Here is a 21,025-nt window from a genome sequence, read left to right on the forward strand (position 1 = left end):
TTCCCAAGTAAAATATTTTCCTATTATGGGAACTATGAAAACTACTTAAATTGGACAGAGCACTTAACTTTTTCTCTGGATAACCAGAGATTCATCCTTATTGGTAAATCAAAAAAATTTCTAAACATTGAAGGTTTTTCTCCCTTTAAAAGCCTTTAAAAGTAGTTGATTCATAAGCATTTAATTAACAAGGTGAATAGAAAAAATCATAACTTCAGGTTAAGTGATCATGATTTGGTTCCAGAAATAGCAATCTGTTTTTTAGGTCTGTGTTGAAGAATTCCTACCAGAAACTGCAAGAAGAAAACTGGGGAAAAAGTAAATCACAATCATATTTATTATTTTTCCCAAAATTATTAATAGTTCCTGATATTATCAGTATTCAGCATGGTAATTAATATATTAAAATTAATAGATTTTAAAATTTAGTGTATGCCTAGCTAAGATGATACCAATCAAGTGGATCATTTGTAATTCTGACACTGGTTATAAAAACCAATTCTATACAACTGTGCACATGTATAACTATAAATCTGCTTTATGCTTTAGTATTCACCGCTTCCTTTCTACATATGTATCTATAGTTATTCTATACATCTATACATCTGTAGAAACATTCCACATAACAAAAGTATGTACGGTTATACTGAATATCTCAATTGGTTTATTCTAAACTACAATAATATGAAAATAACACATTTTCATTCCCAGGAATTTATATTTTAAAGGATGTGTCCAGCTCACCATCAGAGCTAGATTATAGGGATTAGATAAGTCAACATAGATGCTTCTCTCATTGCACACATATGGGAAAATCTCATTTAAGTGAAAGAGAGAACCCAGGGAAAAGGAAAAGGCAGAAAAAAAAAGAAATGTATAAATTAAGTTATCTATACTCTACTAAATGAAAAAATGGAAGGTGACTTTTTCCTAAAACACCACTTGTTTCCATAAACAAGACAATGTTATTATATGGATTTAAAAAAAAAAAAAAAAAAAAAAAAGGAAGGGCAGACAAAAATAGATGGGCTCAAAGAACGGCAGAGTAATGGAAAAGTAAAAAAGGGTATGAACCAAAGGTTGAGAAGTCAACAATAAATAGGCAATTAGAAGAAAAGGAAATATTTTGGAAGATGATCAGAAATTTTAAAAAACTAAGTGCCCATTAATATTATTGTTGGTACAGGATGACTATAAATGATGCTGTTGCATCCTAAATTTAATAAAAGATACACCAAAAAAAATTCCACTTAATTTTCATTCTAAGAATAGAAAAAAAGATTAATACAATCTAAGGTGGTTAATCACGAATAGCATATATAGTGGGTCTAAAGCAAATTAGCTACATTTTTGGAAAATAGTGAAATTTCCTAATTTTAACTCTTAGACTGAAACAAATACCCTAAATGATATGTTGAGTATTTGGTTTTGAATGCTAATACTGACAATTAAATTATTATCCAAGTAAAAACTTGAGAATCATTTTATCTCTTCAGATTTCAGTTTTTTGACCTGTGAAATGAAACTAGATTAAGGGTTTCTAACATAGGGTCCACAGACTCCTCCCAAAACATATGATTTGAGAATGCCTATGAATTTGGATGTGAAAAATTATATTAATTTATGATATATAATTGAAATTTAACATTTTCCTACAATTATTAAAATAAATATTATTCCAAGAAGGAGTTCCATGGTCCATAGGCTTATGTCACCAGTTTCAGTAACGCAAGAAAAGGTTACAAATCTTTTGACTCTTATGTCCCATCTAACTTATTATCCAAGGACTTTTACAATTAATCAGTTGCTTTAAAAAAATCACCTTTTACAAAGTCAGAGCTCCCATTAATTTCAATCAACCCAAAGCATAAGTCCTATGTTGATAATTATAATGATGATGTTACTGATGATGAAGTTAATGACAATGGTAAGAATGATGATAATGATTTTTCTTCTTTCTGTTCATATCATCAAGGAGAGATTTTAGGTGTTATCAAACTTTAGAGAATACATGCAAACTTTCTTGCTATTCACTCATTCCAATGTCTTAAAAACAAAATGACTTTTATTAGGCAATCATTTATAATTAAAATAAACAAGGCAAAGAACAGGAAACAAGAGCCTCTTTGGAAATTCTTTATATCTAGTACAATACATGTAAAGGATATAACATGAAACTTCCTCTTTAAAATGCATTTAGCAACGATAATGTCTTCGATAAAGGATGATAAAATATAGATAAATTGTTATGGGGGAACTAAATTCAACTTGATTTTATCTATTAAAAAGTCTTTATGTAACAAAATCAATTAGCGAAATAAATAAAATTAAAAGTACCTTTGATATAAATGATGAGCCAATTTGCAGAAATAAAACTATGCCTTGGTAGATACTACTTACAGGAAAAAATATTTTAATCTCAACTTTATATTTTATAGTTAACAACAAAAATAATATGTTCCATTTACAAAGACATCACATTTCAAAAATCTGGTGGATCACTCTTGTGGAAATTTGGCATCCATCAATACTTTACCATCTTTATATTATTCCTTATTATTCCTTCTGATATTGACAGTATTTACCAAAGACAATTTGTATTTCTAAAGAGATCTTCTCTTTCACTTATTTAAATTTGTTTATCTTTATCTTTAAATTTTCTAATTTAATAAAATCTTTATTTTTAAATTATTTCTATAGTCTTTGTATTTCTAAAGACAGCTTCTATTTCACTTATTTAAATTTGTATTATCTTCTTTATGCCCCACAAAGAATGGGTATCCAACTGTAAATCTTTAAAACTTTTTTGTTTAATTATAATAAGTATTTGATCTTTACCTGAAAAAATATACTGAAGATCATAGAACTAAAAAAGACCTAGAGTAATCTAATCTAACTCTTACATCAAAGGATTTTTGTTGTTGTAGACTGAATCATTTATGAACTCATACAGATTCCTGTTTCCAGGCCAGGTGTTCTATCTAACTGTACCACCTAACTTCCCACTCATTAGAAGACAGAGAAGTCCAAGAAAGATAAATCATTTGGTTAAGGTCCTATAGGTAGTGTTAGCCAGAGGAAGGCAGAGGAAAGACCAACAACATCTTACATGCTTATTTACATCCTGATTAACACTCTTTCCATAATATCACATCCTCAAGAGAACTTTATCCATCCCCAAAGTAATATTCTCCATCTGATGAATGATCAGAAATTTCCTTGAGAATTATGTTAACCAACAATATATCTACAGTGGAAAATACAGTGGAAATGGAGATATTTTACTTAAATGATAAGATAAAAATTTTTAGAAAAAAAGGTTTTCACTTTATACCAAACCCCCCTCATATCCATACTGGATAATGTGCTTTGAGGATAATATTTCTGATATTTCTCAATGAAAATCTTAAATATTTCCCCCAAATTATATGTGTATATGGAACTAGGTTTTAGTGTGAAAGGGCGTGATTTCCTAGGTACAGGAACTTTTCATTGTAGGAACTACAATCACCGTGCAGACTGATGTAATATCTATATTATTTAGTTTTAAAGAGTTTCTGTGGAGTTTCTGTGACTTACCTAGAGTCACAAAGCTTGTGATCATGGATTCAGAGCTCTTAAGGCCCTCAAAGGTCATCTAATACGGCCTCCTCCTCCTTCTCTTCCTCCTCCTCCTCCTGCTCCTGCTCCATTTATAGATAAGTAACAAGGACCCAGAGAGAATATGCAATTTGCCCAGTGATTAATTTAGTATCTAAGGCAATATCTGAACCCAAATCTCCCTATTTCAAGAATGGTGCTCTATTTACTATACTATCCTCACACATACCCCTACATATGAATAGCAAGAAAGGATCATACCTAAGTTATTCAATAAAAAAACATGGACAATACAAAAGTTAGAATTACAGATTACAAAAGATTTTTCTATGAAGAAGCAAAAAATCCTATATTTAATTCTGGCATTTATATCTGCATCTTCTTGCTTTTTATAAAAATGTCAATAATAATACTTACCTAACTCACTGAGATATTGTAAAGATTACTCAATATTCATCCATCTCTTTGAAAATGAAAGTATCATATAGAGAAATGATGTAATGATGATGATGACGATGATGATGATAATGAAACATCTTGTAAAGAGGAAAATGTGGGCATCGTAATTGTAAGAGATTGAATATCTTATCTTGAAACAATGAGGATAAAATGGAACCCATCGAATTGCTGCATGGCATGAAAATGGGAAACAATTTCATATAATGAATTAAAGTGGCAAAATATATATTTAGAATCATTTTAGCTAAACTGTAGAAAAGTATCTCCTTATTCCTGCTACTTAACTAAGACACAGACAAGCCAGCCTACCTCCTGTTGGTCCTCAGTATTGACTACTTCAATATTCTTTTCCATTACAAAGATGAAAAATCAAAATGTGTTCTCTCTTGATTGCAGCATCACAGCTTCAATGCAGACCGTAAGGACCTGATGCAATTGATTTTGTTGAGAGACTTGCTAAATTGTCATTTTAATATGACAATCCTTGCTGGACAAACAATAGAGCAGGCAGTTAAGGCAACTAAGTTGGAGATAAATATATGTGGTCAACTGGAAAATTTCTTCTTTTGTTTTCAAATTTTAAGGCACTTTTTTTCAGTCTAGCCTAAAAAGTAGCTAACCAATATGCTTGGCATGTTTTTAAAATAGTATGTTAATAGTACTGCCATTTCCAAAAATTATAAAACATTTGTTTTGTGTTTTATTGTATGTGTTTATTGTAATAAGCTTTATTGTAATAAGCAAGTTATAACTTGGGTGATTCTTTAATATCTGTCTTTTAGCTTAGTTCTATTCTTCTATCTTGGCAATGAAAAAGAGTAAAGACTAGAATCTGTTAAGACTCATCCCATATGTCACAGACTTAAAAGAATGGTCATATCTTATATGTGGATGAGGATTGCATCAAAAACAAATTAGGACATAGTGGGTCCTATCATGTATTATGCTTCAAATTTCTGCTGCATCCTTCAAATGATAAAGGGGAAGAGCATATGAGGATAATCATTTACAAGTATTGTATGAATTTTCTCAAAAGCTGGCTAAAATATGTAATTTTGGAAGTCAGAAATGAAATATTTAGTTATTTCAGATAATTTTTAAAATATGCCTTTTTAAAAAAATGTATTTCAATTAGTTATTACAGGATCATAGAATTTAAGTCTGGAGATAATCTTACTTTTTCTTTTCCCCCAAACACTTTGAAAACCCTCAGATCTCTTACATGCCTTTTGTTAAGGGGAAGGTGATGGAATTTAGAACTGGAATGAACCTCATATAACATCTATGTGGTCAAGTCCAGCCCACCTCTCTCATGTGCCACCAATTATTATTGATCAGGAAAATAGCAAAGTAAAAGGGAAGTGGCTGTCACATACATAATAAACAGTAGAACCAGGATTCAAAACCATGCCCCCTGATTGCAAATTCTAGACTTTTTCCAAAAGGTTCCCTGATAAAGGCCCTGCATAATTTCCCACCCCCTCAATTTGATGACTTCTTTTTGACTCTTACTGTCAAAACATGTGTATAATGGGAAACTTTGGTTACAAGGGAATCACTTGTTTGTCTTCCCTAGCCATGATGCAAGAGATATAAACATTTTGGGGGTGTTGAGCATTCCCATTAAGAAGGGTGCTTTACCATAGGTATGCCTAGAAGAGTAACTTAGCACATTACCACTGGTCTTCCTTTCTCCTGTTACCCCCCTCCCCTTGGAGAAAGTGAAGAACTGGTGTGTACATCCCTCTAGATAGGACTATAATTATACTTTACTATATGATGCAGTTCTTCAAATCATCAGAGACTATATGATTTAGCAGAGGGAATGGTGGTGGAGCTTATCCCATTTCAATAGATTTTCACCAAAATAAATTCAACACAAAGCTTCAACATTTTACAAAACAACTTCTGAAACTTTATTGTGAATTTTCAAGTACATTTAGTAGAGGATCTTATCCTTTATATCATTAATTAAAAATAAAATTAAAAGAAATCCACACACTAGTTTTTTTTTTAAGCAAAGATCATTACAGACTTTTGAAGTCACAATATATACATTTATATGAGTGCAATAAGCTTCCAAATACATTAGGTATATATCTGTTTAAATAAATAGTAGGACTTTTAATTATACATGTGTGAGATGCATACTGTTTACATCAAAAATGTTTTTTTTACAAAATAGAGCAAAAACGGAAAGTAATACATATGGATTTACAACTACTTTAATACTTTATGAATCCAATACTTAATTGAAATTATAGTATACAAAGGTCCATTTTATTGAGGACAATTTAATTTCCTGTCCAACACTTCTCAAAAAAATATAGATTTAAGATGCATTACTATACATATTAGTGGAATTTCATCAACTCAAATCACTAGCATATGAAAAATATTCTAAAATTATTAACAATATTATTTTTCTTGATAAATTATGCAAGTAACATGTAGAATATATTTCCTGCTATTAAAGACTACTGAAATGCATTGCCTGATTCTGGAGCCAATTTATTATTTAGGCATATATATAATATTTTAAAATCAATAATGAAAAGATGTTGCTGTGTTGAACTTCTTAAATAATTGCTACCATTTAATAAGACTTTTTAATAAAACTTAGTACCTTTAGTTATTGATTTTCAACATAGGGGAGAATGTCCCTTTAATGGGTTAAGACTACACTTACATATGAAATTTTACTATGAGTCCCTAGGATCCAGTTCATACATACAGAAGAGGAACAATAGAATATACTGTACTGTGATTACTAACTATTGAGTAATAACATTATAAGAAAAGGTAACATCAAGTGTTTTATACTTATGATTACTCATACATTATATCACAATAAGGGAAATAGTTTTCCAAAAGAACAAGTTTCTTTACCACTTTTCATCATCTTTCTAGTATAATGATACAGTGACAAATCATTTTTGGTAGCTCAAATGCATGAAGGATGGGACATATTTTATAAAAGCAAAAAATGAAAGGTAATTGCCGGATGCTTAAAAAATGAAGTCTGGAATAAACTTGAAAATGAATTCAATACTTTTCTATACTGTATCCAAACAAAGGTGTAGCATTAAGTGAGAGAGGGGGAAAGAAGCTTCCACAGAACATATAAAAAAATTCTACTGTAATAAATGCAGTTACACTTGGCATTAAAATAGTACACAGTAGGGTTATTTGACTAAAGCCTACCTACCCTGTTATGTGTTTTGTGAACAAGTTCTATAAGTAGAAAAAGATGATAGTTTTTTCATGTATAATGACTAAGAAAAAAACCAAAATAATGAAATCCAGTGTATGTGCACTATGGTCATATTTTAAAAGTTCTCACATGTTAAGATATCTGTTTTTCAACACAGATTCTCTTTACTAATATTTGGCAAGAAGGCAGGTTAATTCTTACATATCTCTCTAGGCCTTGCCTCCCATAATTATAATGGAGCACTACACCTCAAGTTCCCAAGTCAGTCTCTGCAGCCATATCAAATTAGGTCTTTTGTTGGTGAGAATAAAAGAGCTTATACTTTCAGTAAGAACTGATTTTGATATTAGGGCATGACACAGAGGACATACACAAACTCATACTTCATCTATTTTTGGCTGGGCCCATAAACCTAGATACCTATGTTGCCTCTTGTTGCTAATAGCAGTATCATCCTTCTCTGGCTATCAGTCAGACAGAAATGTCATCAGAGCTATTAACATTCAGTTTATGCTAGAAAGAAATGCACTGACCTACATAGGCAAAAAAAAAAAAAAAAAAAAAACAAACAACTCACTTCTTCTGCCCACTTTAGGCATCAAGATTTTTTTGGATGGGATTAAATTAGATATTACTTATTTCTTGCCATGTAGGTGGAAATTAATAGGGTCTTTCATGAACATGTTACATTGTCCAAAGATCTCTGAGCTTTAAACCTAAAAGCCAGAATGTATATACAAAGATATATATTCAGTCATGAAACAGAAATTCTACTGATGCAATAAAAGAAGCTTCAAATTTTTTTCCTAAATACAATATTACTCCTAATATTATTACTCCTAACCCTTTGGGGATAGGGCAAGAACTGAGGGGTTTTAATGCAAATCCCAAACTAAAAAATTCCCAGCCAGGCAAACAGAAATCATTGAAAGTAAAATACAGTGCAGGAACTGCCAATTCCTTTTATCTAACTTTTTGATCTTCACTGTTATGAATAATGGGATTTGCCAAACTCTTAAAGGTCTCCTAGAACACTATCAAAATATTCAGAAATGAACATCAATCCCTGATATTTAAACTCAAACACTAGTTGATCAGTAGATTTCTGATTCTCCCTTTCATAAGTTACCAGTTCCGTTTTGGAAGGATTTCCCATTCTTTTTTGGTACAGCAAAACCAAGGCTTTGGTTGATTATTTTTATTCCAGTAGAATTTGAAAGGGCTGAATTTTAAAAATAGCATTATTTATCAGAACACCCTTGGGTAAAGTAAAATGTATTTGTAAAAGTGCTGCTGAATGCAATCATTTTAATACTGCTATAATGCACTTTTGGAAAACTGCTGCTGATTTGTGGTAACAAACTGCTACTACTCCGAAAAGCTTTTTGTGGTGGCAAAAAGCCACTGATTAAGGCAAAGAGGGAAACAACAACAACAACAACAACAACAACACTAAGCATTTACTAAGCTGCATTAAGATTTTGAGATCAGAGTAGCATTGAACAGGTTCAGTGACCGACACCCTTTTGGGGAACCTAAGTAACAAAAGAAATAGTTGCTTTCAAGAACAAGAATTATGGTAAATTTCAATTCCTAATAAAGTGTGGCCCAAATGATAGCTTTAGCTATTAAAAACACACATTTCACTTGCAGTATGAAAGTATTACTATAGACTTCATAACCAAAAAATAGTGTGGTTATTATTAGTTTATTGACTAAAGGAAGATGACATATTTAAAACTGGATAGAGTAGGTTCAAATATATTTGTTCAAAGCCATCTCTGGAAAAAAAAAAAGATTTTTACACAAGATATGATATATATGTAATATATGTGTGAATATATACATATCCACACACAAATATGTATTTGTATACATATACATGTTTTTTAATTTTTATGTTACCCAATTTTCTTGAGTTGGACATTATCTAAAAGCTATGTGTATATGTATGTGTGAATTCCTTTAAATGTGGCTAAGCAAGAGAAGATGTTGAGATGAAATAGGAAACATATACAGACATATTACAAATATGTAATATATATTATTTTGGGATGTTGAACAGAGTTGATTCTTAAATTTATTCAAATGAAAACAAGAAATGATTTTTGTCCTCAGATGATATAAATGCTTGTGACAGCTTTAGTGACACAGTTACATTCCACTGGGCTTTTCACACACTCACTTGAAGACTTGTTTGTGCATGGATTAGTAGCAGTTGCCAGTTAGCCTGGGCTTCCATCTCACCATAGAAAAAACCACTAAAAACTTTTCCCCCTTAGGTGCAATTTTGTCCAATTCCATTAATCCTCTTATTCTATTCTAAAATTGCATAGACTTACTATATATATATCAGACTTGTCTTGTGGGTGGGTGAAGAGGAATCTAAAAAGTCTCTGCTTTTCTGTTTTCCTCAAGGCAGATATTTACAATGCTTAGAGTATCACAGTTGGCTCCAGCAATGTCCATTTGGATGGAGCCTGCCTGTCACAATCATAACCAATGGGCATAATGTCACTATAAATTATCACCAACATCCAGAACATCAATGCAAAATTAATCTCGTCTCTCTCATAGCCTTGCCTGTTTAGTCCCTAGACAAAGGCAGACCTCCAGCTGTATTTTAAGAAATCTAAAAAACTAAATCAACACATCGTGTAGGGCAGCAGCTTCATTCACTTATGCATGTCAGGTTTTTGGTTTTCAACCCCCAAGTGGGAACTCTATCACATGATTGCAACCTATTGTGAAACTGAACAGCTTGGCGATCTTCCACATGAATCCGTTAGAGAGAGATGACTAAAAAGTGTTTACTTTGGGAGCTGTTCTTGTTAAACATGAGACCATTCATAAAGAGTATTATATCTTTTTTTAAATGTTTATATATATTTTAATTTAGTAGACTCACAAAATAAACACACACACACACACACACACACACTCCTAGAAATGTCTTTACATTCATCTCATTGGATCCAAAGTCAATTTATCTGTAAACTGTCATTTTGTAACCAAGAACACAGATTTTCTACTTGATTTTCTTGATGATTTAAACTATTAGACTTCTTTTGTTATTTTTTTAGGTCATGTAATATAACAGGTGAAAGTTACTGCCTAAAAAATCTATGGCATCAAAAAAAGGAGAAATGTACAAAAAAAAAAATATATATATATATATATGTATTTACTAATGAACAGAAATGTGGTTTACTTAAATTCATTAACATAATTTTGACAAAACTCTTTAATTAGAATAATAGTAATCCTTCTTCCCATTGAAGCTGGTAGGGAATTTTCACTAAGGAAAAAAAAAAGCAAAATCTCTTTCGTTCCTCCAAATAAGATCCAAAACTTCAATGAATGATGGCATTCACAATTTAAGCAATACATGCTTTAAAAATATACAAATATTTACATATATGCATATTTATTTGCAAATTTGTGAATACTAAAAGGTAAAAGGTTTTTCTTGCCTTTTATGTCAGGTATTGTTCTTTAGGCAGCATTTTTTTTTTTAATTCTCTAGGAACTTTGCAAAATTGATGCTCAGAACAGCAGTCATAAACCTAGTAACATGATACTCTGCACACATTTGACAAGTATGTTAGCATATTGTTCTCTGAATCAATTTCATCTGCCCATGGGCATAGTGCACACTGTTTCCACAACACTTAGCTGGTTCATTTCATTCTAAGGATATGCACTGAAGATAACCTATACAACAGTTTGTACAAACTGCATTGAAAACTTACATGAAACTATTCAAATACAAATTATAATTAATACTTCTTTTACTGTTTACAATGCTGAAAGTATTCTGTCTCTTTCCTGGAGTGACATTAGAAACTTAATATGTAGTTTCCATATTCTAAAACTGAGGAAAATAGGTTTAAGGTTATAGAACAAGTAAGATAACTTAGCATATTTACAAAACTGTGAAAAGCAGCTAGAAGCCTTTTTGTGGTAATAGGTGACAAAGCTTAGGAAATATTCACTGTATTTTAAAAACTAAAATGTTAAAATCTGGTTTATATAGAATTGTACATTTTATAGTGCATATTTTGTACATATTTCAAAATATACAAAAGAGTTTGTACTCAGTGAAAATTATGAGCATTACAGAAAAGTTGGGGGAAGGCCCATGCTGATCTTAGCTGGCAAGTTTGTGCAGAGGTGGATGGTTGCTGGCACTTCTGACCCGTTCAGGAGCAGAGGCTAGAATAAAGATTTGGGAAAAAAAGGAAAGCATCATTCTACTCTAAATGGAAAAAGTGAGATTTATTTGTTATTTGCAAGTTGCCCCCTTGCTACAACTTCTTTTGATAGATATTTGGCAAAAATAATAATAATAATAATAAGACAATCATAGAAATCTAGTATGATTGCTCTAAAATAGTGAAAAAGTATGTTCTATGTGTATTTAATGTACTTCAGATTACTAAAGATAAGTTTTAGTTCAATCCAATATACTGCAATACTTCTAAAAGTCCAATTTTAATGTATTGCCTGTAAATATGATAGGATTTGAATATATAAAACAGATAACTAGTTACAATTTCTAATCTAATCTATTATTAAAATATGAAATAGGTGGGTGTAATTCAAATGAGAATGTACATTTTTAACCATATGAAACCAAATACAAAAGTACATTGCATCAAAACATGACTTTTAGCTTATACCTCAATAGATTTTTTATTTAAGTAATTCTTTGCACTGATAGTTATTTTAATTTTAATTTATGAAATTGAAGCTAAAATCAAATATTCTTCAGTAAGAGGTTATTATATATTATTATTATCTTTCTGTGTGAATGTGTTATACACCATTAATGCTTATTGTCTTATTGCCTAGGACCCCACAAATAAAAAAGGGGATAGTTTAATGGATTGGGAATCAAGAAAACTTGGATACAAATTCTTTCTCTAATAAGTAATTTAAACTAGGGGATCTTCAGGCAAACTTTTAAGATTGAGTTACAAACATAAGGGGATATCAGTTCCCATCAATGAAATACTTGACTCTACATGTATTATCAGTTATGTAGGGTAATTAATGGAATAGGATGAAGAAAAAACTTCATACTACCATCAATTTAGGATATACTAGCAAGTAAAATGATAAATTTTCATAAGGGACAAAAACAAAATCGGAGGGAGGTGGCTAGTTGAGCAAGAGAGTGTAGTTACTGTAAAAACTAGTAATCTAGTAAATCTAAGTAAAGCATCATTTTCTTTTTTTAAAAAAGGGGGGGAACATAATGGTAATAATTAATATTAACTTTGTTTTGACAGAAATCAAAATGTATTCTTCTATACAACTCTCCACTGAATTAAACTGTGAACCTTTTAAAACCACTGCAAAATCAATCTGAAATTACCTTTTAGATAATTATCTTTATATTTTGTAAAGTTAAACTTTTAAATGGGGGATTTAAAAAAAATTCCTCGTAATCACGTTTAAAAGAAACACAGAAATGATTTTCTGTATTTTCCAATTAATGTGTTTAACACTACAGAGTACTTCTTGAGGAAAAGGGAAAGCTGGTAAGAACTGTGAGTAACTGGGTTACCTACAGACAGATTCTTTCTAAATGGAGATCTTCTAACATAATCCTTTTAGACATACAAATCTCTCACCAGACAGTAGTATTAGAAGCAATTGTTTTGTATTCATCTATCTACAAACATCTGATTCCAAATCAGATCGCCAGCAAACATAACTTCTTTGTATTGTTACAACAGTGAAATGATTTAATTAATCAAATAACTTTATTCATTGAATTGTCTCCAGAATGACTGTCCCTGGCAAATGCTATGAAAACAACTCCTCCATGTAATTATCAGACTTAATATGTTCATCTTTTCCACCTTGCTAAATGTTTTTTCTTCATCCTATTCCATTAATTACACTACATAACTGATAATACATGTAAAGTACATAACCTTCAATACTAATGAAATCTTTTTTGGAAATTAGATACTTTAAAAAGGAACTGATTTTACATTGAAATTTTCCAGAGTTTCAATCTTCATAAGTTCTAGGTTATACTAGGCTCACTTCTTTTTTTAAATAACAGTTTTGTCTCTATGAACAAAAGAAAAGTTATGAAAAAAGAGTATAGGAATTTGGATGAAGATGGGATAGTCCATATTAACTGTAGAGTAACTCAAAATATAATAAATAGTATCCTCAGGGAAGATCTGGAAAAAGGATTTTTTATTTAAAATTAATCAATTAGATTTTGCGTTCACAGATTTAGATCTTAAAATCACTCATTTATCATGCTATCAATGATGAAAAGAGGGCCATCAATATCAAGTTACTTGCCTAAGGTCATACAGGGTTATGTGGTAGATCTGAGATATGTACAAACTAAAAATAGTGAAATTTTTAAATGGATCCATATTGTTTGCTTGCAAATTATTAAAAGAAATATTTTATATGATTTCCTAAAACTTATGATATTAAGGAATTTATTTGGGAATAGCTATCTCAATACATATGCTATTTGATATGATTACAATCTAGAAGTTTCATGCTGGAGATTTTCCTAGAGTTAAAGCTTTCATCAGAAAATAATTCTGTGAAAAGAATAGGAAGTATATGAAGAGAACACATACAAGGTGTCCCAAAAATCTTTGTGTAGTTTTAAGTTTTAATAACTTGACACTGCACTAAGACTTTACGGACAGCCTTTCCTAAAGAAAGGAAAATTTATTTCATTCTTTTGACTACTTGAATGTAGTTTCTTTCTCTTTTCTTTTATTAGGAATTTAGAAGTTTGGTGGTTCTCTTTGGAAATAAAGGCATTTAATGAGAAATGGGGTCTTTCATCAGAAATAAGAATACTAACTCACATTTAAATAATAATTTAATGTTCACAAAATATATTTTGCCACAATAACCATGGAGGATAGGAGTAAAAGTATTATTACCACCATTTTAAAGGTGAGGAAACAAGTTCATAAAGGTTCAATCTTATATCAGATCACAAAATCTTGTAAATGGAAGCACTGAGATTAGAACTAATTTCATTGTTTTTTTCATTGTACCCCACCCACTACTTTCCAAAACTCAAAAAAAATTTGGTTCCCTGCCACATGACCATAGTCAGACCTAAGAATCAAACTCAACTATCTTCTTTCAAATCCAAAGTTCTTCTTACTCTAGAAAGTTGTTTCACATGTTCTCACTGTTTCCTATTCACCCAATTAAAAGGAAAACCTCTAACAACTTTTCAGTGATGGAATTGAAGATAAGAAATAGGAACAAGTAAAATCCCCCTTTGAATATGTAATTTTCCCCTAGATATTAATTTTAGCAATACTTTTTTGGGGAATGGAGGGTCACAAGTCAATTGAGTTAAGGGACTTGCCCAGGATCAAATAGCTAGGTTTGAACTCAGATCCTCCTGACTCTAGGGCAGGTGCTCTAGCCACTGGGCCATCAAGGCTGCTCCTAGTTTGGTAATTCTTCAATTGGCTAAGACTTAACTTCCCAAAAAAAGTTATCCTTGTAGATGATTCCTACTATCCAAAGAAGATAGAAAAAACTGGAGAGACTTTTTGAAATCAAAAATTTGTCATGTTTCCCCAAAGCATAGTGTTTATCTTTAAAAAAAAAAAAAAAAATCATTTAATTCCATCTATGCTAACTTTCCACAATAGTAATTTTTCTCTGAAAACTTAAGTGTATATTTGGAAGAGCAATTTTAGCAAAAATAAAGTAGTATCACAAAAATCAGAAAATTATTTCTACAATACAGAAGTCATTGACCTTTTTTGTCAGTATAGTAAAGCTGATAGATCTTTGTCAGAATAATGTTTTTAAATATATACAACAAAATACATGACTAAAGAATCCAATTCTTTTGAAATACAGATATTGATTTAAATGCACACACACACACACACACACACACACACACACACACACACACACAAACTCCCCTTAAGAATTCTTGTTATTGGGATAGATAAGTGGTACAGTGGACAGAACAGCAGTCTTGGAATCTGGGGAATGTGAGATCAAATTCAGCCTCAGACACTTACTAGCTATGTGACCCTGAGCAAGTCACTTATCCCTGATCGCCTCCCTCCAAAAAAAAAAGAATCTTTCAAATCATCTATACAGACTACATTGGTCAACCATTGAACTGCTGGTTCACAAAAGATAGGGTTGGTTACTAAGCTATCTCTAAATACTAGGCTCGACTATAAAAGAGATCATCTCATAGTCAGACTTGGCCTATGAACACAGCAAAAACAAAGCTATTTTTTGACAATTACCTAGCAAATCTAGGCTGGAAATATGGCCAAAAATAATAATCTAGTGCTGGGCCTTTGGGTGCCTTTAACATTCAGTTATTTGGTTGAACTGTTTGCGCAGTCTAAATAAACCCAAGAACTGAATTTACACCTCTCTATATGAATTTATCCCCTGTAGATAATCAGACTAACTCTTCTCTAAAATAGACAGATAAAACAAAACCCTTTCTCTTCTTCAATAACAGGCTTTTTATATCTCAGCTATCTAGATCATTTCTTCAACTGTCTACTTTCTATTGCCCTTGCAGACAGAGGTTAGCTGAAAGTGAAATAGCTGCTCTGTGATTCAGTTAGCTCTCTCTGAGTTCAAAATTGTGAACACACCTCCCAGTCCCCCAAAAGATGACTTTGCCTGCTTGCTAGCAATGCAAACTCTGTTTTCCTTACTATATTCATATAAAATAAAAGCTGAAATTCCCCAGTCTCTCTGAAATGGGAAAACTATTAAAGGTAACTTCATTTGGGAAAAATATTATAATCCAGCAAAAGAAACAGAGAACAAAAAATAAACTTAATTATCTATAATAACATTGTAGCTACAAAACTACAATAGTTTAGAGTGCTTATTTTTAGGCTGATTAGCTTTTAGCTACCATTTTTTCCATAAAAAGTATTATCATACCTAAACTTTTCCAATATGGAATAGCAGTTAACAATAGATGCATATGAAGATTTAATTTTGTAATAAAAACTTTTTTATCCCTTCTTTATATATATATATATATATATATATATATATATATATATATATATATTTACATTTTCTAATAAAACATTATCATTATCTCATACTGAAATTTTACTTTTTTTCTTTTAATTTTAAAGAGAAGCAAAAGTGTGTATGTATTTGTGTTTAATTTACAAAAGAGAGTACATAAAAAACAAGGTTTCAAAGGAAATAAAGGTAGCTCTTGATTATCAAAACTAATGAAAGAAGATAGTGACAATGGTAACCCAAAGCAGTGAACACTCCTCAAATGGTGGTCATTTTCATCCCAAGACTAATTATAATATATGTATATTTACTTGGGGTATATAAAGATACCAATTATATTTTGCTTATGCCAATATTAACATTAATTTATATTGTCAAAACACTAATCAATTTTTTGTGAGAGAGGTTATCCAAAAATAAAATATTGGGTGATAAGGAGAAATCTTCTTAAGATTAATGATTATTTTAAATAATCATAAAAGTGATCCAATCAAATTCACAGAACCAGAAATTGTTAGCTCTAAAAAGAATCTTTAATGTTGTTTCATTCAACTCTTAAGTTTATAAATGGGGGTGTTGAATCATAGTAGCAAAAAAAGTTTAATGACTGTTAGGTCACATTTCTAAAGTGTTATGGTTGGTTTAAAATATGCTTTATGTATATTTTAATATTTTCCCACCTTCCATAATCCACCCTTTTTAAAACCTTCATTTTTTAGAAAACAAGGTTACATATAATTTAAGTCACTTTTGAAAAGTCACATAGCTAGGCCAAGGCTGAACCAGTGTTCAGATACTGAAACAGGATACATAAAGTAATAGAAATTGGGTTAGGCCTTTCCCAAGGCCTAATTTTAATTCATAAAAATTACATACTACAAAAATATTGAAAATATGAGGGGGGGAATTTGCCAATTTCTCAGAATCTGTAGTACAAAACAAAACAAAACAAAACAAAGAGTATATCATTACTGACAGTCTCCTTTGGTGCAACAATTCACAACACATAGTTTGCTAGTTGTATCAATCATTAGCTTAAAAATGAATTCCATTAGTTTAAAAAACATAATAAAATCATCAAAATGGAAGTATGGATGTGAAGCTTTTCACCTTTTCCTGAATTCTCAAAGCAAAAAAGGGCAATCATGATGCTACTTCTAGAAACACAAGGTGGTATATAGGAAAAATTTTGTGAACCTTAAAGTCAGTTAGTTGTCATTCATCATCATCATCATGATGAGTAGTAATTGTACAAAATTCAAAAATCATAGAATTATAGCTTTAAGTATCCCCAAGCTTTAGCATCTTCATTTCATTGAAGTCACTGAGGACTAGAAAGGATAAACAGTTTATCAGAAATCATATAAGCTATAAAGATCCCACTCAGATCAAGATCTGAATCTGTGCCTTCTTATTACAAGGCCAATGTCCTTTGTATTACAGCTTGTTAACCTCTGTATAAATTGAACAATTTTGCAAAGGAGATCCATGTTTCTGGATTTAAAATTAGTTTCTCCCCCCCCAAAAAAAAAAACACATATTTACTTAATCCTAAATATTGTGTTGGCTAGTCAGCATTGAAGCCAAATGATTTATCTGACCCCTCAAGTATAAATCAATATATATTATATTAAACAAAAAATGCTTTTAGTCCTTTCCATATCTTTTGTCACTTAAACAAGCTTAATGTTTTTAGTTCATTTAAAATTATAGCATAGATTTAGAAATAACTGTCCAAACAACTACAGAATGGGCAACAAATTTCCCTCAGCACATAGGCACCAGCTTGTAGGTTTATCACAAAAGCTTAATTACAATTAAAATAGCACACTCTTTGGCACAGAACTAGATATTTTTAGATATGTTTATCCAGGAGTATGCAGGTGGTATCTTATGAACTATATTTCAAAAGTAGAATTTTGGGGTCACATCTCTAAGCTATATGTGAAAAATGAATTTAAGGTTTTTGATCTACCTATTTGTGAAAAACATTTGTCCATATGCCATAAAGATCTGTACAGTAGTAGCTTTTTGGAAGTCGTTAAGTATATAAGATAAAAATAACAAACTCTGTCCCAACTTAAATGTTAAGGCCAAATATGACATTTTTCTTTTGGAATGAAGGATTTATCTAGTCCTAAGGATATGAAACTTCCTAAACTTGAGAAAAATCGCAGATGAAAAATATCATAATGGCCACATCTAGAGTCAATGCCTTTTGTCCTGGAAATGAGATGATATATCTTCTCAACCAAGTGGATTTAAAAAAAAATCAGGAGGTGAAACCAGATCTTCAATCCAAGCATGAACCAACATATCTCCATTTGCCTGAACCATGCTCTCATATCTCATATCCAAAAGGGTCAAAAAATATTGGTCAAACTTTGTTTTGCAAAAACTTCCAGCCCAATATATAGTAACATATCAAAGGACTCTCTTAAAATTTAGACTATAATTTTCTAGGGATAGAACCAGTATTTCTGAATCTTGTTTGATGGAATTCTTCACTTAATTAGATTAAAAACATATTTTTTAAAGGAACTATGAAGTCAGAATTTAAAAAACAAAAAAAATTGTGCCAAATTCTGATAAGTAGTAGTCAAAAATACGGGATATCCATCCTAACAATTGTATTTACTTGACTTCCTTTGGTAAAACAATGCATAATATGCATTTTTCATCTCTATTATTCCTGATCTCTATCAACCATGAACTCCCTCCCTGCTCTTGAAAGTAATTCTTAAGGATACTGACGATGCCAAAATGCTAGTCTTTCCTAAGAAGGAAGATGAAATTCTCCTTGATCTCTATTCTCTAATACCTTACAAAGCAGAACAAGTTGACTAGGATTTAAAAGTACATTTGCACCTAAATCTACAAAAGCATAAATTGCAAGCCTGACATTCTTATAATTAGAGTAATAGATCTTAGCATTTCACTAATCCACCATGAAATATCATAAGCTTACACACTAACTATAAAAGTGGATTTTTACACGTTGTTAGAAATGATGGTATCAATTCAAGAGCATCAGAGAACTCATTTATTAGATAGAATTTCCTAGAAAAAGTATGGGGCCTAAAATCAAAAGACCACTGATATCTATATAAATATGCCAGTGGATCATGTAGCTAATTGAATATTTTATTTTTGGTCATATAACATTCTGGATATTCTTATTACAAAAGGGACTGATTCAGTACTTAGCAGTCAGAGAATATCAGAGGATATAATATTTTAAAACTACAAAATATATTCCCATTCAAGATACAGCATTACCAGAAAAAATATAATAAAACTCTGGCCTAATGGTATATCATAGTATTATGTAATTGCTAAATTAAGATTTAGGCATGGGTATTCTTAAGCTAGAAAATACCTTTTACCTAGTTAAACAGAAAATAACTGAGTGAACCCTAACTTGTAATCACTTCAGTTTGAGGAATAGAGTTATATTGTCGATGTTATACATGAAATGGGTATATGTAAATTATTAAAGAATAGTTGTGATGTATAGAAAATGTAAACTAGAAATTTATTCATTTTCTTGAACATGATTTTTCTAAGAACTATCAATTGTGATTTTTTAGAGAAGGTGCTAAAATTGTTGATAATGTTAATTTACATTTAAGTTTGGAAGTCTAACTTTATATTTTTCAATTTACTAGGAGTACCTCATCTGTAAAATAAGCTGAGAAGGAAATGACAAACCACTCTAGTATCTTTACCAAGAAAACCACAAATTGGATCACTATAAATCAGACATGATTGAAAAGACCAGACAACAATAATCTGATATGGAATTGAGGGTAAAATAATGAAGCACTATTTTTAAATACTCCAATTTTATTGAGTAAGAAAGTTGTTTATAGCCACCCATCCTGTTGATTATATCTGTACTATATTCACCCTTACAGTCCCTTTGCTCACTTGATGACATTCTTTGTCAAATTCAGTGACGTCAAGCTCCAAATGCATGTATGTTTATCAAATCCATCCACTTACATATTACAACCACCAAAAACATGGGCTCTCTTTTAAAAACAAAAAGTTACTATCAATGATATACAGTAAACAATCAGTATATTTTACAATCACACAATGATTCACATGAACAAAGTACTTGAGCAGACACGCTCAAAGCAGCCTCTAATTGATATATTAGGATTCACCCTCTAGAATAAGGTGAATTTATATAGGAAAGGAGGTTATAGACAAAATGAAGAGATATAACAGATACCAGGAGTGATAAATATGAATAGAGTTGGGAGAGCATATAATTAGCTATCTATAAGAAGGAGAAAGACACCATGAGGCATGGTGGATAGAGGAGAGCTACCAAGTGGCATGAGGGAGGGATGAAGGGAAATACACTTCAAGCAGAATGCTCTGGTGGGACATAACCTCAAGAGGGATTTAGCAAAGATGGCATGAGCCATGGACAAATCTTTAAGGGGAAATTTAAACTCAAGGACAAGACTCAATTTCTGATAGGACATAGCAAGGCAAGGCTGCCCATGACCTCCACAGAAGATAAGCCTCAGGAGTTTGAGATAATTTCATTTCTGACTGGACAGCCTCCACAGAAGGTGGGATCATTAGGTGAAACTGAACTCTATATGAGCCTTTTTCCTGTTTACTCCAGGGAACAATGCTCAAATCCCTATTTGCCAATGGCACCCATTTGTCTACCTATATATCTATCTA

At 31.2% G+C, this 21,025-nt stretch overlaps 1 protein-coding gene across 9 annotated transcripts in view; it reads right to left on the reverse strand.

Moving 5' to 3' along the window:
- Window positions 1–21,025, reverse strand: part of PCDH9 (protocadherin 9) — a 1,054,104-nt gene that overhangs the window by 1,012,989 nt on the left and 20,090 nt on the right. Inside the window, exon 3 of one of the 9 annotated variants that reach the window (XM_074299228.1) lies at window positions 1,015–11,488. The exons of the other annotated variants lie outside the window; for them this stretch is intronic. Coding sequence (XP_074155329.1) covers window positions 11,390–11,488 — 99 coding nt within the window. The 3' untranslated portion in view covers window positions 1,015–11,389. Of the gene's footprint in view, window positions 1–1,014; window positions 11,489–21,025 lie in introns of those variants that run through there. 9 annotated transcript variants of the gene reach the window in all.

This window comes from Sminthopsis crassicaudata, chromosome 3, assembly GCF_048593235.1.
Source record: "Sminthopsis crassicaudata isolate SCR6 chromosome 3, ASM4859323v1, whole genome shotgun sequence".
NCBI classification, from domain to species: domain Eukaryota; kingdom Metazoa; phylum Chordata; class Mammalia; order Dasyuromorphia; family Dasyuridae; genus Sminthopsis; species Sminthopsis crassicaudata.